This window comes from Amphiprion ocellaris, chromosome 14 (assembly GCF_022539595.1).
Source record: "Amphiprion ocellaris isolate individual 3 ecotype Okinawa chromosome 14, ASM2253959v1, whole genome shotgun sequence".
NCBI classification, from domain to species: domain Eukaryota; kingdom Metazoa; phylum Chordata; class Actinopteri; family Pomacentridae; genus Amphiprion; species Amphiprion ocellaris.
In genome coordinates, this window is record NC_072779.1 from 13,913,051 (window position 1) to 13,937,125 (window position 24,075).

At 40.5% G+C, this 24,075-nt stretch overlaps 1 protein-coding gene across 4 annotated transcripts in view; it reads left to right on the top strand.

Moving 5' to 3' along the window:
• Positions 1–24,075, top strand: part of LOC111587179 (disks large homolog 4) — a 71,252-nt gene that overhangs the window by 12,203 nt on the left and 34,974 nt on the right. For 2 of the 4 annotated variants that reach the window (XM_023297028.3, XM_035942347.2), the window contains exons 1-2: positions 9,402–9,770; positions 22,660–22,821. In XM_023297028.3, the coding sequence (XP_023152796.1) occupies positions 9,669–9,770; positions 22,660–22,821 (264 nt within the window). In that variant the 5' untranslated portion in view covers positions 9,402–9,668. Of the gene's footprint in view, positions 1–9,401; positions 9,771–22,659; positions 22,822–24,075 lie in introns of those variants that run through there. The other 2 variants (XM_023297031.3, XM_023297030.3) reach the window with 1 other exon arrangement.

Consider the following 24,075-nt stretch of genomic DNA (forward strand, 5'->3'; position numbering starts at 1 on the left):
CATTCTGGCTGCTCGCATCAAAATGAAAGCACCACAACTCATTGAACGATCAGCAAGATACTATGAAACATGGCAGCAAAGAGGGCTTGTAGGACCAAACAGTGTGATGGCCCTGACCGATGGAGTCCTTAACTTGGCCTCAAGTTCAATTGAGCATGTGCTTTATTTAGTGAGGGACAGTCCGATGGCCAAAAACCTCAAAAAGGCAAAAAATGAGAATGACCTCAATCCAGGCGAGTCAGAGCATCGTCTAGAGCGATACTACGAGTCTGTTCAGGTCTCCGGGTGATAAATATCGATCTGTCACTGGCTTTAAAGGATTTTCAACCACATATGCTAAGCTTACTTGAATTTGTTTGATTATATTTCATCCTAAGCTTGGGGGACCATGTATAGAAATGGCTGCAATACCTGCAACTTCACATGATGAGGATCTAACGCCCTGATTTCATTGTTTTATCACTGGCTTTTGCATTTACAGATTTTCCTAAAACTGTGCCGTTTGTTGAAAGAGATAATGAAGAGAAGAAGAGGGGAATGACATTTTGTAAATACTCCCCAGCCGTGTGGTGTGCGGCCGTCATTGGGTCATCCCCTGCTCTTGCTTTTTAGGTGAAAACTGATCGGGGGCCACTACGCTGAAGCAACATGATCCACCAACATTCTTGTAGGACTAGTCAAAGCAGGATGAGAAACATGAGCTTCAAAAGATGTTTGACAAGCTAACACTTCAGTCCAAGCTGTAGCAGTGAGGCTACATGAAGTTGTTCTGATTGTCATTTGTCTGATCGTAAATTTGTTTTAAGTGATGCTCCTTTTACAGCCATGTAGAGCTTCATGATGTTGGGCAATGTGATTGGTCAACTGGTGTGTGACAAAAAGGATGCTGACTAGAGAGCAGAGTCACGTCATGTTCATCTCTTATTGCTGTACTTCATTTCATACTCAGATGTTTTCTTCATCCAGATTAGACAGAATCCAATCCTGTGGATTCATTACGTCTTTGCAGAGGTGATTTTGCAGATGTGCAAACTGACCCAGCGAGTCAAAGCTTCAGTATTCATCAGGTCTGGTGAAGTTTTCATGCTCGTGTGTTAATTTGTTGAATTAAAAGGCAGATTAATGCAGTTAGTTGCCACTTCCAACAAAAAGAGAAAATTCCCTTTATTGTGTAGTTCTTATTCTGTTTTCTGCAATCATGATAACAACCTGTATTGAACCACACACCGCTTGCTAGTTAACACACTGGATAATTACGGTAAGATGTTAATTACTGTGTGCTCTTAAGTCAGTGCTAGCCAGGCAGCTTACTACTATTACCTGAAGAAAATGTTCAGTCTGTTCTAATGATCCATTCTGTCTATTTACTGCCATTCATATGAAATTAGAGTTTCCCTGCCCACAGAAATGTCATGTACAAAAAGCACAAGAATGAGTGACCCCACATTACCTCTGCCTGCATGGCTTTGCTAGATATCTTTAGCAGTCACAACATCAGATATTGCTGGCCATATAAAACAGTGCTGTGTCACAGAAGCATTTATCCAGTTGAGTCAGTTTCTCCCTTCTTCATTTCTGTCAGTGTTGTTTCCTCCAGTTTACAGTGTCACACGCTTGTACCTCTGTTTTCAAATGACAGCTGTCGACAACTGGAGCATAAATACTGACAGCCAGATCTACCTGTTGGCACCGGGTGGTTCTGTTTTTATCATCTTGGCTAGAAACTGTTCTGTGGCCGACCAGACTGATACCCCGCTGTGCTCGCTACTTACCGAGCCAAAGCTATGTGGTGGCCTGGGCTGCTTTTGTTGCATTTCATCAGAGGTGGCTCCAAGAAAAAAAGAAAACAAAAATCGACTTCCATCTGACAGTCTATTAAAAGTATAAAGCCGTTTCTAACTTCGACAACGTGTGCTCACCGCTGTGAGCTTCAATACGAGTCGATCATAATTAAAACATGTCACACAACTCTTCTCCATTACACAATGATTTATTCACCAAATGTTTACAGCTATCGCTCCTTCATCAGAGAAGCAATCCATAATGACAACTGCTCATTTATGCTTAAAAGCTGTCTGGCAGTCAACACTAGAGCCCATGATTAATGTTATACTAGTGGAGAAAAGCAACATGAGAAAAGTCAGTCAAGTCACACTTATCCTGCTGACTGAGTCCTTTGAGCTGCATTGTTGTGTGTAAATGTGACGCCTCTGTAAGGTCATGAACTGGCATTTTATGCCACCTGCTTCATAAGTGTCATTGTTGTAGATTCAAGCTACAATAAAATGAAAAATACATCAACTTTCATTGTATTTAATACAACATTATATTAAGTAATGATCACCAAAGTGCTGCCCAGTAGGTGAACTCTAGTGAGTCCTGGTCATGGTCATGTTAGACAGCTTACAATATCCCACAAAGCAAATTTTTACACCTAATTATAGCCCAAGCTGCAGCCACAGCCGTAGGCAAAGAAAATTAAACTAGTCTCAACTAAACTGTAGTCTTAGCACCGTTATCAGAATAGTTCAGTGAATCATGAACCTTGCTGCTACTGTTGCCACAGAAACCGATGCGAGGCTCGTCGACACAGTGGAAACACGACTACATGGAAAGACATTTGGCTTGTTCTTGCTTGTTAGCTCAGAAACAGACATCGATACTGTGTGTATCTGGATTTGGCGAAAGTGCATGGGACTAGTTCTTAGATTTGGGAGAACAAAGCTGAACATGGTCTCTCACTGCCACAAATACCAGCCAACATCTAATTTACATTGAAGCACCTTAACTTAAATCTTCAATTTAAATTAAAGGAATAAAAGTAAGTGACAGTATTACACCTAAAACTGCCCTAAAAATCAGGAATCTGAACTAAATTTGTGCAAAAATATGTCTCATCAAGGATCCAACTGCTTTTTTTTTTTTTTTTTTTTTACCATTATGTTATTCAGTAGTGATGAAGGACCTGTTTAGCATCATTTTATTTCATTTTAACATGGCTGTGATTAATAAATATAGTGGTATGTATTGTCCATTACATTCATAACATTACACTGGAACCACCAGGAGTCTGAATTTAGATAAACTTGACTTAGATGCTGCTCAGTGAAACGATCACCAAAGTGAACTGAAGTCAAGTCTGTTATAAAATGAATATACAGTATATAATTGCACATGTCGTAGAGCCAGACGTTGCATTATCATGATCACAAGGTTGACAGAGGATGGTCGCAGTGCTGTGGACATCACACCACGGCTGTCTTTAGTGTGGGAGGAGGCACAGCAGAACCAGTCTGTACCAGAGAAAGTGAGGTGACGGCTGTACAGAATCAGACCAGTAGCTGCTGTGAGACTTTCTTCGCTTGTCACAGAAAGAGAATCATCTGTGTGCTTTCATGATTACGCCGTGGATGATGTAGATGTTCTCTTCCTGTTCGAGGGTGGTGCAAATAATTATACCCAAGAGCTCAATTTAACCATTTAACACCTTTCTCTAAGCGTGTCTGCTGCAACCAAAAGGAGAAAAACAAGTTCGTTCCTGGGGCAATAAATTTTTGGCTTTTGAAGTGCATTGAAGGTGTAACATGCACACCATACTTCATGCATAATGCATCGCTCCAAGTCATCAACTGTTGGTGATGACTCCATTTGGCCATGTAAAATTTACACAGCTGGATGAGTTTGCAAGAGACAGGCTCAGGAATATCAGATGTGGAACACGACGGTTTGCCCGGAGAGCAAACTCTGAGTGCTGTTGTTGCACCTGCTGCTGATCTGGGGCATTGCTGTACCCATAAACTGTAGAAAAAGATGGATGCAGATGCAGTGAGGTCACCCACTGGTTTGTGGACTGCTGTTCTGAAGACTCGAGTTTGGAACTTCTGCTGTCAACATCTTAGTTTTTTAAAAGGACTAGACAATCAAGGTGGATCTGAAAGAGGACTCAAGGACACGATGGTCAGCCACATGACAGCTACTTGTTAATCACAAGATAGCCTCACCCTAAAACAAACCCAATTTTGTCTATTTAATTTTAACTATGGGAAAATAAACATTATGTTGTACTGAAGAACGCTTGAAACTACCGATTGAGACCACAAACTCATTAGCAAAATGTTTACTGATTTAACCAATGAAGTGAGAAGTAGGGTCTTTTTGTCATAGACTTTTATACAATCTGAATTTTTTTCCAACCAGAGGAGTCGCCCCCTGCTGGCTGTTTGAGAGGATGCAGGTTTATCGCACTTTCGCATTTGCCATCTTTTTACACAGTCTGTGTCTCTACCACAGGATTCAACATGTCCAGATGTTAGATTTAATATTGTTTTAGTTTGTAGTACTAGGATGATTTAACCCTCAAGCAATTTAAGGGTAGAAGGAAATGGTTTTTAAAGGTCACCACAACTCCAACTTATCAGTCTGTGACATTCTGAAGAGTCAATTACTGATATTACCAAATAATATTGTTTAAAGGCTTTTCAGAAAACCAGTTTTACTTGTAAATTATTACAAGGCCATGTTCTGTTTGTCTTGACCATATTTTGTTTTAACTGTAAGCAAAATCAAATATTCCAGTGGAGAGAAATCAGACCCTCAAGTTCTGTGTAGGTGTGAATACTATAATTCTCACCTTGGGTGTTTTCCTTGTTGGTAGAGCTGAGGCAGTCTCAGAGCCTCAGGAGATTCTCACATGTGTTTGCACTTTAGTTAGACTATTTCAGTGTCAAAGCTGCTGAGCGCTGGAGGTTATAGAAAGCTCAAGACTAGAGGCTTGTCGTGTAAGTGTGATCCACTTGCGGGAGACTGTTTAGATTACCCTTTTTCTTTGTGTGGCAATAGGTATAAATCTTACAATCACTGTCAAATTTTGTTCTCTGTTGACTTTTCCTACACCACACAATGGTCCAAAAAAAATGAAAGTTCTTTTGTTATCACTTTCAGAATTGGGATGAATCTGTTATTCATTGGAGAATGTGTGAAAATATGGGCTTTGTAATCAGTTAAAGGATAATTCTGGTTTATTTCAGCCTGGACTATCCTTTAATGCAGCTATTGTGGCTCTATGAGTCATGCTAACTTTATACTCTCCACTACTGTAGAAAGCCTCCACAAAACAGTAGAAATTGTACCGTGTTCTCTGGTCAAATACATACCATCAAACTGAAATGACTTGCAATCATCCTCATTTTCATACAAAATACCAGCGTGCACTGATGAATGTGCTGGTTGATTAGGTCATATAAGTGTTCCCAGATGATGATCTCTAATGTAATCTGTAATTGCCTTCTCCAGGTGGGTAATTTTTGTATGAAGTCTTAGTAAGACTCGACACATTTTGGATTCAGACATTGGTGATTTCTTACATCACAAACCTAAGGAACCAATCCTATGAACCTGCAGGGTGGAGCTTTACATATCATTATGCTTCCTCAAAATCAGTTTACATCTGAATATAAGTGACTGAATCACTGCTAATATTACAGCTTGACATTGTGCAACGTACAGTAGATCTTCAATGTTTGAGCAGTGAAAGTTGAGCTGGTGTGCTCCAGCTGCAGTCAGCAGGGAGGGATGAGTAGAAAGAGGGATTACAGATCTGCATATTGCAGACTCTGGAAGATAGACTTTAAGTTGGATGTTGAAAGTGTATAATGAAGATAGAACTAAAATGTATTTCCATTAGAAAATAGCCCACATAAAACTAATATCAGGCCGCATTTACATTCACCATGGTATTGGTATTTTTTGGTGACAAGATATATGAAATTTCTTCCTAAGAAAGGTTACTGATTCTCCAGGTAAAGACAGCTAGTAAAAACTATGCTGTAGTTCATATATTTCTAAAGAGAAGCAGCTATTGATCACACTGACATGAAAAATTATCTGAGCTAATCCAAAATGTATCACATACAGTGTGTTCAATCTGAATAATGAGAGATTTTTTTAAAAAAGGTATTCAATTTTTCCAATTCTAGATCAAAAATGTACGATTCCTTACAGTCAAAAGTAAATTTGACAGTGTAAGACCTTTGATAATCTTCAGTGTCTTTTTATTCATCCACTGATAATAACAAGATTCAGAAATGGCTACCGAAGCTCAAAGAGATGCGAAAATGTTAAGTATGGCACATCTGGTTCTACCTACAGGGGAGGCTTAGCACAGTTTTTGGCACCTGCAGGCTCAGCGGGTCGCTCTTATAGTCACAGCGCTTCTTTATATTCTCTTTCTACTTGAGAAAAAATAAAACTTTGACATGTCTCATTGATACTGCATGTAGCAATAGTAGAATGAGACACCTGCTATTATGCAGACAATCACCCGTGACAGAAAGAGTCATGTTTTAGATACAGTGACCAGAAAGCTGCTGGCAAGTGGACTATTTGTTAGGGCTCTGCCACCCCCTGCAGATGTTGTCATGGAAACACTCTTTTGGGCTTCTCTCTCTCTCATACAATGCAGCATTAGGATGTTAATGCCATACTCAACACGCCACAGTTCAGGTTTCCATGTGACTCCCACACTTACATAACACTGTAGTGGAAGGGGAAAGCCTCTTACAGTATATGATAACCATGGAAATTATACTGTACATATGGTGATTCTAGATGTTGTTAGTCATATGCATCTCTGTGCTTCTTGTATAAAGGTGACTTTATGCAAGTAACCCATCTAAATGTATAAAGATGAGTGTATTTTTACGTTTAAAAAAGTGTACGTTGTATATGGTGCAGTTTAATAGGTTGGTCCTGCATTATACAGACTGATTAAACTAGAAAAAGCCTTTAAATGACATAGATACGTTTTTGTTAAATAAGCGAGAGGCAGCCCAGATATGTACTGTATGTACAGTGATGGCTTCCTTCATGTTGTTCCTTTACACATTTTGAGCTCGATGGAGAGACAAATAGAAAGGTTTCCGTGCATTTTCCTTGACAGAAATTCAACCCAGTGTCTACAGCTGGTAAATCAAATTCATAATTAAACTGTTGCAAAAGAATCTACAAAGTTTGAGCTTGCCATTTTATTTTTTCCAACTCAGACTGTAACTAAATAACTGAGTAGCTCTCTCCTTCTCGATACCATCACTAATTCTAAAGGCCATTTTTGTTTATGTCTGGTTGCTGATTTGATGATTAGACATTGTTATTGTGAGATTACACCTAAGAATTGTCTATCAAAAGCGCAGTCAGATACTTTCACGGTAGAGTTTAATGTCAGGGGAACACACAAAAGGGTAAAAAACAAACTGCGTGGATGTAATTTAAATGGAGGAGTGGAGGCGTGGAACCACCCTTGTGTGATTTTGAAGAGGTGACCTATTGCAAATCTGTTACTCACTGGTGCAGTCATTTTCAGTGTACAGTCAATGCCGTCCCTTATTAAGAGGCACTCGCTGCTGCAATCAAGGACAGATTTTTACTTTTTTCTAAGAAGAAATATCCATAGTAACAGCTGTTGCAGTCTTCACTGTGTCCTTATGGGGCCAGAAGCAGGGGTCAAACGTCATAAATCTGGAGTACTAAAAGAAGAATGTGAACAAGGCAATGCCCACATAGTCAAACACACACACAGAGAAGAGAGAATAAACTGTTATGTGATCAAGACTGAGGATTCTCTGGCTGTGTAGACTTTACTGTTCTGGAAATCACATTACCATCTAAGAAGGTTCATTAGAATATTTTCTATTCACATGCTGATTTACAGATTTGCTTAATTAGTATGTTGCTATATTATTTGATCCCTGAGAAACTGACACTAGTCCACTCCACACAGTGTTGATATTCAGGACCCCCTTCTGTAGGTCTGTGATAAACCTGCTGATGTCTTTAGCACATTGCAGATTTCCCAGGATATCCCCGAGTCTCCGGGAGGGTGATGTGGTTTAAAAAAAAAAAAAAAACTATCAGCAGCACACTGGTGTATTTGGAACGCTCTCTGTGTTCGATTTAACGCTGACGTCACCCGGGAGCACTGAGCCCTGCGCCGCAGTTGGTCCTGAGATGAATGCACAATATTTAAATCTAGCCTACCTGGTTCTCTCACTCCACCCTGTGGGCTCAGCATGTCAGCACAATCACACAGGAGTGGAGGGTCACAAAACACGGAGAAAACGAAATCATCTAAAACCTCATCTTGTGAAAGACATAAATAATACCGAGACGGAATGATTTCTAGCGTGGAAAAAAAAAGGAAGTTGCCTTTTGACATTGCTGATGATCTTAAGTTCTGCATTAGAACACTTTTTTTTTGTTTGTAGATATTAAATAATGTAATACAGTGTGTTGTGTGGAGATCATAGAAAAACACTGGGTATAGATTTAATTTAAGATGATTTGATCTTGTTTGTTGTTTACAGCTGCATACGATGTAATTCACCCTGTTAGCACAAGACTTCACACTACACTTCCTGTGCTTTCTGGTATTTCTCGTGCATACTTTTACAACTCCTACAATCTCGAGCAACTGTTAGAAAAGAATTTCCCTGCAGCGATTAATTAAGTTTTTTGATTCGGCTTTAACTTTGAATTAATTTACTTTTCATTTCGAACAGTCAACCAAAGACTGAATATAGCAATTTATTCATTCAACAACACTGCCCTCACTGCTTAAATCAATTCAACTGATTTTTATTTAATTCAGTGACGTTTTAAACACTTTAAACTCTGTCCACAGCTTCAACTTAGTAAATTGTCCTGCAATTTATAGGAACCGCCTGAACGGCAACTATCAGGGTCAAATAAAGCAATACGGTGAGCAAATACTTGTAATACTCAGTGCTATGTTATTTTACATTACTTTCCCGCTTTTTTGTGATTGTACATGTGTTTCTTTAACAGGCACATCACACATCAGTGTCCCTATTTCCTCTTGTGAGTATTTCTAACATTTTATGAAGAATGTGACATTTGGGCTCATTAATAAAATACTGCAAGATGACGGATACAAACACAAGTGTGTTGATAAATGACAGTTTCACATGAAGACATTTTCCATTCTTCAAGTGCTGCTCACTGATCTGAGACACTTCAGCACCCTGGACAGATGCTTTTATCATTTTACCCCAGTGATCCAACAGGGGGCGCAGCAACCACATTGTTCCATGTGGTGGCGATCAGGGCTGTTTGATGCTGTATTATAAATATTTCCCAGCTCCCACTGCTTTATAGTGGGATATTTTGGTGTTGTATTTTAAGTAACTACCAGTATTATCCCCATGCATTCTCCGTGACTCATTGATAAACTGCGCGCTTTTCAGTCTTTTCTATGTGATTCCAGCTGCGCTTCGACTACAAACTTTACGGCCAATCAAGTGCAGAGAGCGCGGAGAGGAAGAGAGAGGGAGACCTGTGCACGTTGATGCTGCCAGACCTTTAGGACAACATGGCTTCACACACACACACGAAAAAAAATGCACGATCTGAAGCCATATGAGGGTTTTAGAGCGGCTGCGGTCACATTTCACCGGGGCTGCCCGCCTATTAACGGGCACCACCGACTCCCCCTCTCTCGCTATCGTCCCCCTCCTCCTCCTCCTCCCTCCCTCCCTCCTCCCTCAGCATCCGCGGCTCTCGTCTAATTGCATCGTGGCTCTATAGTGAGTGAGTGAGTGGCGGCGGACCGACGAGCTGTGGTCTGTGCTGTCTGCCCGGTGTGAGGCTTTGGACTGATGTCTCTGCCTGTCAGGAATTTAAAGTGTCTCTCGCCGGTCATGTGCCAGTGTAAGGTCATCTGCAGCAACCGGACCCTGTCTCTGATGTTCGGCTGCAAGGTAAGATCGGGCTGGCTGCAGCGATTTTCTGTGCATTTTGTGCAAATGGAATAAAAGGAAAAGAAATATGAGGGGGGGAAAGGCCCCTTTGTGACATGTGTGATCGCCTTTTGTCAGCGTTTCTCTGTTATTACAGGGATCACTCCATCTCCTGTCCATCTGTTTCCAGGTGGCAGCTTATTCCCAACATATTACCTTTGGATCATCGCGTTTTTCATGGCCGTTTTTCATCCACACACACACACTTTGTGCACAGCATCGTTCATGCTTGTGTGTCTTTACCATTACAGCTGTTTAATGAATGAAACATCGCTCCCCATCACATTTTCTTGCTCCATACCTGCAGGCCAGGTCACCTCAGGGCTACCACTGGTTCACAGTTTTACTTTGCAATGCTGCAAAAGCAACCAGCATGTGCTGCTTCTGACCTTGGGAAATGCACTTTATTGCTCAGGGGCGACTTGAATATCATTCATCATCAGAGAAACTGTACACAGCGAGGGGAGGCTTAATCCCAGCTTGGAATAAGGTAACATAAACAGTGGCCCTGCTGTTTTCCTGCACCGGCCTACTGATGAATCTGAGCCGGGCAGGTTGTTGTCAGCTGCTTATCAGCAATAAACAGGCTGTTGTGTTTAGCGTCTGTGTTTGCAGTATATGATTTTGGTCTTTGTGTGTCACGAGGGGGAATAGTGTGTGATCATTCATTCATGCACTGATCACATCCCAGATTTCCCTCCATCCCTTCCCTCCCCCAGCTTCAGGTGTTTCCAGTATGGCAGCCAGCTCAGAGTTCCCCTCCACATGGCACTATAGTCTGTTAGCTCTGCGAAGCCAAATCTGTCTACACTGCTCCGCTGCAGCCAGGAATTGTCCCAACACTTGCCAAAATGATGTGTACATGTGTACAGAGCTCCAGATAATTTGTTTGTGTTCACTCCCGACATTTTGGGTTCGTGTTCTGCCTTGTTGCTCCATTCGCTTCCTGCATTTGATTAGTTGCGTACCACTGGATGTGAAATAACTGGATTATATTTTCTAATATTGCATTAACCGCGACTGTTTTTATCTGCCGAGACGCATTTCTACATTTGAAAGATGCTGCCGGTATAAATGAATGCGGGTGTTTGCTCTCCTTGTTTCTGAAACGCTGCTCCTGCTGTGCTCAGTGTTGAGTATTACTAGCTCAGATAATCCCATGTGTCCCCATGCATCGCTCCCTCCTGACTCATATCTTTCTCCGTAACTCAATCGCCTTCTTTGTGGAAAACACATCAACATTCTCCTCCCATAGATTCATGCTGCTCTTACAGTCATCATGACCCACCAGTGAAATGCAACTCCACGGTAAACACTAATTTAGTAATAAGAGCAGCTTTCACAGCTCAATTAAAATGAATTGTGCTTGGTTTGCAGTGTGTACACTGACAGCTTAAGCATGTATTATAAGCAAATAGTTTGCTTTTTGAGTGTTTGAGAGCCTTTTTCTTAAGCTATTAGCATATTTTTTCTCCCTTCTATGAAGCCACATTTAATGTGCACATTGAACTGTCTTTTAATCTTGCCAGGATTCAAGATTACCCTCTGCATTGTTCTTTCATTCCCAAATACCTGCTTTGCACATATGCAGGTTTAACAGAGAGCTTGTGTTCAGTACAGTGATGGCTTCCTTGGGAGGTTTTATAGGTGGTTTTTAATTTGGATCTCTGGGATGTACAGTAGAATATACCTTTACCACCCCTCTGTATCCTCTCTTTTGTCATTCCTGCTCTTGTTCTTGTTCCTGCTCCTGACATTCTCCTCAGGACTGTGTTTGCTAAACTTCTCTGTCACAATAGCTCCCACATGAGTGGTCATTTCCCAAGGTGAACCTTCAAGGTTATTTATTTGCATAACCTTTGTTCTTAAGCAAAGCCCAGCGCAAATCCACTTTGTCATTTCAAATTCAGGATCTTAATTAAAAAGGTCTTTATGTGGTCGCAAGCATTCAGCAGCACTTTAATGCGCTCTTTTATGCTCAACGCTTGCTGATGGCCTCAAAACATTTAATCAAGACATCCTGCCGCACTGAAGTTTGTCTTTAAGCCATGATTTAGTGCAGTACTTAAACTCACGGCCGCGCAAACTAGCCAAACTGTGGAGTTTTTAATGGAAACCCGGTATTAATGTAATGAATGATTTAGAACTCAGGGATCAGTGTGCCTTCATCTCAATATCAAGATCGATAATCACCTCACCCCAAGAATTGATTCTCAGACGACTTTACTGGAAAATGGACAGGAAAACGGCCTGCTGTCACTCATTACCAGCCAACTAATCAAATGATCAAGATTGTATAAAATATTGGACGGTGGTGATATCAAAGAGGAGGTGGCGTGCTGTGCGTTGTGATGTGTAGTTTGTGTTTCTCTGTGTGCTGGGCGCACTGGTTTTACATTTCACATCCGCACTGTGCAAACACATCTCTTCCTATGGATTTGACCTATTTTATCCTGCTGTCATCCTCTCTTACAAAGAGCGGTGAGCCACAGCGCTGACGGTATGCTTGAAGAAACGCAGCAACAACAATGTGAAGTAACTAACGTTTACGAATGCTCTGTTTAGATAATATTGAACCATTCAGGGTCGTCCCTGCCTCACTAACGTGGTCCTCTGTCCTCATCTGCTATCAAATACGGCACCCGGTGTTATGTGAGCAGCGGATGTGCAGGTTGTAGGAGTAAGTAACACATTCATGATATAAAAAACAGCACTGTACAGAAATGGCCCTTACTATGTCTATCAAGGCCAAGGAAAAAACCTACACCTGTTCCTCATTCAGGTAAACAGTGTCTCACTAATGGGTGCAGAACCTCGAGGTTTTATGCAAAAGACTCGATGGCTTAATTTAAAGAACTTCACCGTGATCCTTTGCAGATGTCAAAGCCACCAGAATTAATCTCCATATTACCGGCTTGCACACTTGCATGGTTTGTTGCGAAAAAACCTTGAGGTGAGCACATCAAAGCTGCAGAAATGGTAGGGGACTACTTGAAAAAGCCAACAGAGGCCTTTGGTAGAGTCACTGTTCAGTCATGAACTGGAAGTTACAGATACTTTGAATTGATCGTCTTTTCCTGTCAGGCACAGAACCGATCAGAATATTATACATTTTTAAAAAGCCCACCTAACAAAGCATCTGGCACAGAAATGCATCATCAGCTGTTAAAATGAAATTCATTCTCAGTCTCAGTGTGGTGCAGAATCACAGATACCCTCCAGGACATGGATGTTCATCGAAAGCAAAGCACATAAATAAAGTCTAAGGCAGCATTTCTCTCCAAAAGCCCAAATGAAGCACTAACATCGTGCACAGCCAAGATCTAATCATGAAAGATTTTCCAATTTCAAACTCTAGCTATAAAAAACAGACTTAAATTTGGAGGCTTTATAAGTGCACTGTGTTGTTTGTATTTTTGGATTAGGAGTGGGCTATATTATCTGTACTTGGGCAAATTTCTCTGTAATGCAAGAGATTAACCTCTGATTCTACTTATTTTTTTATTCTTTGCATGGCTGTCCAATAAGAGAAAAATGCACATTTACAAAGTGCTGGTTACTTACAAATGTACTAGTAGCAACGTCACGATATCAGATTTTCATGACACAAATACTGATGCCACAAGAATTCACAATTCTCACAATGTCTGCAAAAAAACTGAAAAACAAACGTAATTCTGTCCGTTATTTTAGTCTCTGGATGTTGCACTCTCTGGCACTGGATTATTTACAATATTATCCTTATTAACGTTCAAATTAATATATCAATATTTTATTTCTTAAATGTTATAGTTATCGTTACGACTGATATATCCCAACACCCCTACAGACTACACTCTTACTGCTCTGCACCTGAGAGGCTGCAGACAATCATTTTATTACAGAAAATACCCACTGCTGCTATTACTGCATGTTCATTTCTAATGAAACCATGAAGCGGTGTTGCTGTACTGTGTGCTAAAATGGCCTCCCCCCTGCATGATTGTGTGTGTGTGTGTGTGTGTGTGTGTGTGTATAAAACAGAGGGCTGCTGAGGGGTTGACCCTACAATCCCCCATTACAAGTGCAACATACATAAAAATGTATGTACTCAGCACAAAAATGGTGTGTGCATGTTTCTGTGGGCAGAGGGGGGAGGGGAGGAAATGATCGCAACTGCTGGGCTCCTTACGAGGTCGCACCTGACCTGCAAATTGCAAACACAGTAGGGCATTTTATGTGTATTTATTTTTGGACTAATTAAGCGCAACTGCAGGTAGGACGAGACGATTACTTGTGCTTTAACTGGTGCTAATTTGCAATGGGTTGTTCACTGGTCATGCATATTATGAAGCAAAGCCTGCAAGCTGGGTCATGTAACTTCAGTCCACAGCTGCAGTCACGTGACATTCTCCTCGCTGTAACAAATATCCAGCACAACCTTTTCATTCTGATGGTAGGCCTGCATGATATCTGAAAAAACTGGCATTGTAACATTTAGTTTTTGTGCGATATATATATTGTAAATTTTAAAAGTACAGGAATTTTCACTTGAAAATTATGATTCTAGAAAGATTGGAGTAAATATGTAGAGTGCATTGGCATGGAAAATTAAATATAGCTAGAAAAAAGCTGTTTGTAGCCTTTTGTTACATGGTGTAACACTGGCAAAGACATCCACAATAATGTTCAGATCATACAGAGCTTTGTGGGGCGGATTTAAATGTTCACGTAAATTAGTTGTGTTGCCTCATGAGATGCAAGATACTGCCGACATAGTACCTGTTTTTCGTCAACATATTTTCTGTAGGCGAAATATTTCTGTACCACTGATGTTGCATATGTTTTTGCAACCATCTTCCTTTCCAGTGTTTCTCTCCTGCTCCTTGCTTATTTTGCTGTGCACATGGGCAGATCGCATGTCAACAGACTCCACATTTTGTAAATACAGCAAATTAAACTGAGTGTATACAAGAACCATTAAATCGAAGTGTATTATGTCATATCAAACAGGCTTCTTTTGTAGATTAGTCATGGAAAATGAGAACCGTGCAAGTTTACTCTCCGTATGAAGCAGTAGAAGTTGTCACATGACGTGTTTGAGTTCATTTTCCTTAGTTCACATTGCACTTTCTGCGATGTGATTATTGCCCATGCACATGTCACAATTTCAATATAGTGTGCAGCCCTACTTGGTAATGCACTTAAATGTGGACTATGCAATACCCTTTTTGTCATATTTAGCTAGTATCTCCTCATGATTCATTAGCCGTCTGTTTTGTGTCTTTGCTAAAAACCAAAATCTGTTGTGCATACACATCCCTGGCTATTTAAGTGGGGAACAAACATAGTGGCTTGAAACTAATTCACACAACACTATTCTATGCTCTGTGCTAATGCACAGGACAGAGGGAAAGGGAGTGGAAAGGAAGATGGAGCAAATGAGTGCAGGGAGAACAAGAGGGATCTGTAATATACTAACTAAATGTCATCAATCCTTCTCATTCCTTTGCTGAATGTTTTCACCTGAAAGCTAGTCATCTGTCGGTTCTGAGTCTAGCCTCCTCGCATATTACGAATCCACACAACGGGGGAAGTAACTATCGTCACTTCCTTCTAAATTCAGCTCAGCGTTTTGTTTTTTTTTTGCGTGTGGAGCAACAAGCTCAGAGCCTAAACGCCAGGCATTAATTCTGTACATATTCGACATTTACATAATGATCTGTTTCACATGAGTTGGCTGACTGTTGCCAACTCATGAAATTGTTTCTTGTCTCACAATTAAGCGTGAAGTTCCTGTGAAAACAGGCTCCAGACTGACAAGACAAGATGGAAACCTCCCCCTCTCTGCACAACCCTCAGCAGAAGAGCCATGGCCAAGCAGCCACTGTGGCACCATCCACTGTATCTACGACTCTGATCTGATTATTAAATGTGACGATGATGCATCTGTGTGGGTCCTATCAATGATGAATCATCCCACAGAAAGGAGATTCAGAATCTCATTAAGATTAGATGAACATAAATTAACAAGTGAATATTTTAGACTGATATGTGAGGAGGTATAAAACAGTGCTGAGTGTGTATCCATGGAGTAAAAGAAAATAGGTTTCTTTATTTATTTTTTATGACTTTTTTATGTTTCACTGTAGCATAACAAGCCTTCTGGAGGTGAAGAAAGTCCAATGGCACTTTGGGGATTCATTTTTATTTTTGGAGGACGTCTTTGGTTGGTTGGGACAGTAATGAGCTTTAAAACATGCACTGCTAAAAGTATTTTTACATGTTTGATCAAAGTTTTCGTCAGGTATTCTGAACAGTTCCGCTGGGCAGAATGGGCGCCGAAGTCATCTCCCTTTGGGACAATGCAGAGATGCCGTCGAGGTGCTGTTCGATATGAAACACCTTCATTCTGCTGCCTAGGAGACTCTTTTGCATTCAAAAGCCGCTCACACAAAGCTATTGTATTCCTCTTCTTAACACACATGATGCTAGTCTTGTGCTGCTGCTTTTGGAGCTCGTTTTAGAATAATAAATTCATTAATGCATTGTAAATAATAGATTAATAAATACAGTTCCCTTCTTTCTATTTTGTTTTTGTGTTATTAGGCATGCACTTTGCAATCACACTCTTAGAAAGCTGTCTTTCTTTGTGGCTGAAGTGTTGCTCAGGTGGAAGCTTTGTATTTGCTGTTAATTTCCAGCATTACAAAGAGATTAAAGCGACTACACCCAACAACAGAGTTAGATTTTGGCGAAGAGGGTGAATCTAGAGCAGGGGTAGCCAACGCTGTGCCCGCGGGCGCCTGGTTGCCCGCAGAGACCATGTGAGTTGCCCCCAACACATGTTCTAAAAATAACACTAGGCACCATGAAATTCCTTATAAAAAATTTAGTTGCTGTTCTTTTTATATAAAAAAAAAAAATACTTACATTAATGCAGATTTTAAATTACAATATTTATTATAATTTTTAAAAAACAAAAATGTCTTCGGTGTAAATGAACTTTGATCTTGTCCGAGTCAAGAGTTCACTGCGCATGTCAAACCCCGACGTCACTGCTGAAGCGTCCGGGCGCAGACACTTCGGGAAGCTAGATGTGGTTTTTATCCCCAAAACATGGCAGAAAAGCGAAAGAGAAAACACTATTTTTACGATGATTGGGAGGAAGAGTTCTTTTTCACGACAGTGAAAGATAAATGTATGTATTTGCGGGGCGACTATTGCGTCGGCAAAGCGGCACAATATGGAGAGACTCTACTTTAGCCGCTACGAAGCTTCCATGCTAACTAGCAATGCTAACTAGCCACCTGCTAGCGCACATAGACTGTATGCGCACTATGGACAGGAAAAGCCCCGGACTTAAAGGCAGCTTTGGCATCTGCTACGCGACGAAAAGTTTCTTCGTGGAGAAAAATGTACCATTAAGAAAAGCTTGTTTAGTGATGACTGACGGGGCTCCTCCATGACGGGTCGCCATGCAGGCTTCATTGTACGATGCAGAGGTGATCCAGACTTCCCAACATTCCTACATTACCACTGCATCATTCACCAGCAGGACATATGTATGTACAAAAGTGACCGGATTTGATCATGTGATGACTCGTGTCGTGAAGATCATAAATGGCTCCAAAGCCAAACAACCAGGACATTGAAGGTGCTGCTGGAGGAGCTGTTAGCTGAACATGGTGACCTGTTACTACACACAGAAACCCCATGGATCAGCAGGGGAACAGTTTTGCAGCGTTTTTTGTCACTGTTGGCAGAAATCAAAGAGTTCATGCAGTCCAAAGGGGAAGACACCTTGCTGCTTGAGGACACTGAGTGAATTCTTGACCTTGCATTTTTAACGGACATCACTGGGAAACTGAACCATCTGAACTGTGAGCTGCAAGGTAAAGGTAAGACATGATAAGCTCTGCAATGCCAGGCTTCCCACTAACACACATTTACAGACAAAGAAAGAGGTAACATATGTTGTCATTCAAAACACTGTGCCATTACACAAAAATGTAAAAAAATAATTTGTTGAAAACATGTAATGATTTGTTGTTATCTGTTAAAAATGTTGCAATGCTGGTGAAAAATGCTGGTGATTAGTACTAATGTGATAGGATTCAATTCAAAATGTAAAAGAATTGATTTTTTTTCTTACATAACTGATAATTTGTACAAACATGGGACAGAGTTCATGAATTGTTCAAAAATGTTACAAAGGTAGTGGTTTCCACAAATGAAGCATGATGTGATGACAGTTAATGATTTCCTAAAAATGTTAGAAGTGACAATTTGCACAGAAATGTAACTGGTGTGATTTTGAACAAAATGCTGCAAATATACTGATTCATACAAAACTGCCAAGAAAGATATTTAAAAAAGTTTCAGAGATGGGATACCTCTGACTTTTAAATATTGGAACAGATTTCCATATACATGTTTGTGTGCGTGTGTGTTTCCTACCGTCATGGTTGTGGAAATCGTTGTTAATAATTATTGTAAGGAATAATTAACATAAATGTGATCAGACAGTCTTTTTACATATTATTTTCATTATTATTATTATTGTTTAAAGATGATAGCGCAAGTTTGCTATTGAGGAAGTTTGTATGAAACAAGGTGCCCTTCGTACTACTCAGTACCCTTGAAGTTGCTCTCAGGTTCAAAAAGGTTGGTGACCCTGATCTAGAGCTTCTCCATGGGGGGATGAGAAGCTCTTCTTTGTTGCAGCACCACTTTTGATTTAGGCTGGATGGATTCCTACATTAACATCCCAACTGCCTGGTGCAACTTTAAGCATTCTGCCCCATGGTAAATGTAAAGTCTGTTGTTATTGTTGAAGCACACATAGCTACAGGATACTAACACTTGTCAAAGTGTTGTGCAGAAACACCTTGGAGACTAGTCTGAAGTTATCACTGGCAGGAGATGAGTGAATTTCCTGTCCTCTGAGGCTTACATATACATGAAAAAAAAACAGTTGTACTGGTAGGTGTTGGCTGGCAACAGTGATTGTGATAATGCAAATGAGATGAAAGCTGTGTTTTAGATTTGGCACTCGCGAACACATTTGCGAGTGAAAATCAACTGCGAAGGCAACATTGACTGTATTCTGATGGGTTGTGATGAAGAAGAAAAAGTTCAGATGACCTTCACAGATGAACACCGTCCTCCCTTCTGTGCTCAGTCGAGGTGACAAGGAGTGACGATGCTACGCCACAACAAGTGCGTAATTTTTCTCGTGTGTCGTCAGTCTGATTTTAAAGACAGTGAGAGCATTCAGCTTTAGCGTAGCTGGTTTATAATAGGTTCTTGTGGGCTGGTGTGAGGGTTTGCTCACTGACAGCAGGTGTTCTGGCCTACATACAGTACTGTATGTGTAGGGAGATCGTACTGCTGATGGAAGAAGTAAAGCTACAGACTGGGTGAGGCATATAGTACATTTGAAGTATCTCTTAAATCAAAAATATTTCTTAATAAATCTCCGGGATGATGTCAGCTGATGGCAGAGTAGTAATGACTGTTGAGTATGTCATTAAAATTAAGGAGCTGCATGAGGTACAGTTAAAGGGTGAAAAAATAGGCTGCATTGTCTAACAGAGGAGGCATTGTAATAAGGAGCAATTGTGTATATTTTGGACATTTAATTGCTTGTTTGTATGATCTAAATGATTATTGAAATGAGCCGCTTTGTTTGTGAGAAATGTCACTTGTCTTTGGTTCTGTGATAAATTTGCACCTTTACCTCTCCAGATATGTTTCACTGAGCTGTATTGTTCTTCAGGTTCCAGCAGGTAGTTCATTCTTACAGCTCTGTGAAGCATCGCACGGACTTAGCACCCAGCAAAAGCAAAATCCCTCCGAGTTCATCGTCGCAGCATTACAGAAAAACGGCTTCATCATAATCACGGAGAAATGTAAATAGATGAACATTCAAAAGCTTAAGACCTCAGAATTCTGTGGATTTACCACCTTTAATTTACACCTGAAGAGCTTCTCATGATTACACCTCACATGTCAATGCATTTGCAGTCTGAGTTTCTTGGAAATTATATGCCCGAGAGGTGAGGTTAGCTTTCATTCCATTACCTAATGCACAGTAATTTAAAAGCTCGAGCTTGGTCCTTGAATTACAAACTGAGATAATGGTAGATACCATTTGACATTTGGCTCTACATTAACTTAACTCATTTAACCATTAAAGGAACCGCTTATTCAGCCACACGGTGTGCAGTTCTTATTACAGTACAGGACAGGCAGCAACTGCTCCTGCAAACTGACGAAACTCTCCTTATAATGACCTTTACAAAGGAGTAATTCCTTCAAGATGTATTGGATTCCTTGCATCATGATATACTGATACAATAAAACCTGGGGAACTCAGAGGAATTTTGTTGCAGGGGTAATTTTGTGGGCTGATTGTACAGTTAGAAGCACATATTGGCTCTTATAAACCCCCCGCTTGTGAGAAAAGAACCCCAGGAAAACAAATTTAACTGACATGATGTCCAATTATGTTTATTAAAACAGATAATAGTGTATTATGTTTCGCGTATTAATTCAACTTCTATTACTTCAATCCTATATCATTAGTACAACCTAAAACCACACAAACTGTACTGCAGACACAGAGGCACAGTTGTTTAAATAACGGAACAAAATCAAACAGTATCAATCATGTATACAGTATAAATGCCATAGTTCAGGAAGATCCATGCAAATTGAAATTCTGTTTTCAATATAAGTTGTTCACTTTTTACTTATTGCACAACACTACCAGCTAACAAAGCTTTTCCTTCTGTTTAATGGACACTAGTACTGATAGTAACATGTGCACTAGATTGAAACATAGATACATCAAATTGAATAAACGCTCCACTTTCAAATGCATTTAGCTGTAACAATCAGAAAGCATTTAGTGATGAGTCAATTTGTGTGAAACTGTGAAGCTTCTGTTAGAGGCTGCTGGCATGGATAAAAAAATCATGGACTCGAAAAATACAACTGCTGCCGCACGCCATCTCAAGCAGAGGTTCATTGTCCTCATCATGCTCCTTTGTACTCAGGAGAGAGCGCTGCCTGTTTGCGTTTTAACCATCTCATCATGGGCTGATATCTGGAGCACCAGGTGAAAGCGGTGATTAGCAATTTTGGAGCTGGGAAACGAAATGAAAGATGAACTTTGATGATACTCAGGAGCGAAAAAGATCCTTTTACTGACGAACCAAAATGTGCCTCTTAGTCATGTTGGCACTGGGATAAATGTTGCAAAAAATGCCCCCTCACATTTGAAATGATGCTGTTTCTGCTATTGACAATAATCCCACAGTTTACTTGTTAGAAGAAAATCCACGTAAAGCCATCTCCAGAAGGATGCTTTGTGACATATCATTGGATGTCCATCCCCCACCAGTGGGACAGAAGGAAACATGGCAGCATGAATGTTGGTCATGCAGGAAAGGGGGAGGCAGTGGAGACCAAAGAGCTCAGGGCTACTCTGAGCAGTGATTCATGATATTTACTATTCGTTCCAGGTTTTAAGTTAATGTTTTCTGTTATCTAATACAAATCTTTTTTTTCTAGCGTCCACTGATAGCGGATTAGGATTGAGAATACTTAATTAAATCTGTATTGCAAATAGTTTTTGGTGTAGAGTTACATAATATTTAATCTAAGTTTACATTAATATAGCAATGCCAGTGTGTGCAGTACTTAATATAGGGAAAAAAATCAATCGTTTCCTTCTTATTAACTTGTAATTATGGAGCTGTGCTTTCCATGCCCATTCATTTTCTCTCTCGTCTGCACCCGTGCAACTGTTTTCTGTTTCCTAATGTTGATGGGTTCACTTTTTTTTTTCAATTTTACCCATCCCCCTCACTTTCTCCTCTATCTTCATCTCTATTTCACTCCCTCTCTTTCTTGCTGTCTCAGTGTAATGTGATCCAGGACCGATGCTGGCAGCCCCAACTGTGGCACTGCAATCTCTGCTCTGCTCTGGTTGCTAGGCAGCCTGTCTGAGACAGGACTCAGTGATGCACCTCCCTCTGCCGTCTGCCTTCAAAAAAAAGGGGAAAAAAATTAAATAAATAAATGTAAGCGAGCGTAGCAGGGTTGGCCAACAGGTCACCAGCCAAAATTCGGTTGATCCATCCAGATTCCTGCGTTTCTCAGAATAGGCAGCTTCACATCTGCAGTGCCACATCGTAGTGAGCCTAGTGGAGCTGAGGGGCTTCGGTTGGGTACAGATTTGTAGAAAACACAAGCTCTTGCCCACAGGACAGTGTGGCAGATCTCCACTGTGATGCTGCCCACCTTCTCATGTTGTTTTGTGATGGAAAAATGCTGTGTGCAGATTTTGTGTCATCGCGCCTAGAATGAAACCTACCATGTGTGGCTAAAACAGTGGGCTGCTGGCAGCCTGCCCAGGTGTGGGATATTGGTAGGGGACTGAGGTTACTAGGAAGAAGCTGCATGATCTGCTACTTTGGAGCCTCTATGAGTCACGGCTCTGGTTGCTCCATGTGGTGGTGGAGGATGTTGGCTTCGCTCAACGCACAATGGAAACATTCTGAGGCCTATTTTTCTATATCATCAGTTTGCGCTTGTAGGCGTCACACGTGTTATGTGATATACCAGATTTGCATATAGAGTGCTCACATTTGGCTAGAGATGCCTGTTCTGATGGAAGTGCTGCTCTGTGCCCTTGATGAAGAGACTGTGTCATTTACACCACAGTTTCTAAAGGACATCAGACACAAGTGACAGTAAAGAGGCTGACAGTGAATTCAGTTTATTATTTAAGCACTATCAACCTTTAATCCTGCTTATACATGACACCTGTGAACATCTATTTCTGTTTGTGTTTCTACAGAAGTACAGGTACCAGGATGAGGAGACGCCCCCCTTGGAGCACAGTCCAGCACATCTGGCTCCAGGGAAAAGTGCAGAGATGCTTCACATGAGTGACAAGAACCTTGCTGCCATGGAGGCCATACACGGCTACACACCACATACACATATCTCTCCTGTCAAGGTAGGACGCACACTCCGCTCATGTGCATTGTTGATCAATACGTAACACGATTACTACAGCACAATGCACTCAGCTGTCAACACTCAAGAATGTTAGCGCGCTAGAACAACCACACGCTTCCTTGGGAACATGTCGCAGAGCACGACACAGCCAGTAGATCACAATTAGAGCTTTACTGCAGTGCTGAATATTCAATGTGACATCGGTGAGGTAATTCTGACTCCATATTCAAATAGACTCTGACACTCCAAGTGTCACTATGTGAGTCATTTTGTTGTCTGGATCTAGGAGATATTTTGGATGCAGATGAAATTGGGCTGCAACTAACACTTGTTTATTATTTGTCCATTAAAATGTTGATTATTTTCTCAATCAATTAGTTGCTGGATCTATAAAATGTCAGAAAATGTGAAAACAATGTCCATCAGGCTTCTCTTAGAGCCCAAGAGGCGTCCCCTGATGCTGTTTTGCTCTCAACCCAACGATATGCAGTTTACTGTCACAGAGGAGAAAATAGTTAAGTTTTAATTAATCATTGAAATATTTTGTGGTTAATTTAATAGTTGACAACTGATTGTCTCCTTTTACTACTAATATAGATGTTTAAAGGTATATTTATAAAGGGATGTATTAGTTAGGGTGATGGTGTTTTCCATTAAAACATTATAACACAAAAAATAAAGATATATCCCGGATTCCTTTGCTCTTATTTTAAACTGTAGATCTGAATTCTCAAGTTGAATCACCAGGCAGATTTATAGTCATCATGATAATGTGGTTTGCTTCCTTCTAATTTCCTTCATTCGGAGACATAAAGTGCTCTAAAGTTGTTAAATTTATATTAAGGGTTTCATTTGGCTCGCACATAATCTACAACAACTTTGCACTTAACATGATGTGTTGTCTGTTTTGAAATTCTAATCCCCCAGCAAAAGTGCTGTGATGGGAACATAATACATTTACGAAGAATAAATATGCCCCCTGGCATGTTTAAGTGTCAGATAACTTTACACCTTTAAGAACATGCACGTTGGCCAATATGATATTGGAGCCTAGCAGGATGAAAATCAAAGTGCAAGTGGACACAAGATGCATTCAGGATTTATAGTCGTAATCCGATCACTTGATCAGGATGTGGTCAAAGTTTCCGATTAAGAAACTGAAATAAAAGCTCATATTATTAGTTTAGTAGAGGAAATATTATAACAACAAATCGCCTCACTGGCACGTGTAGTTGCACTTACAGCACTCAGT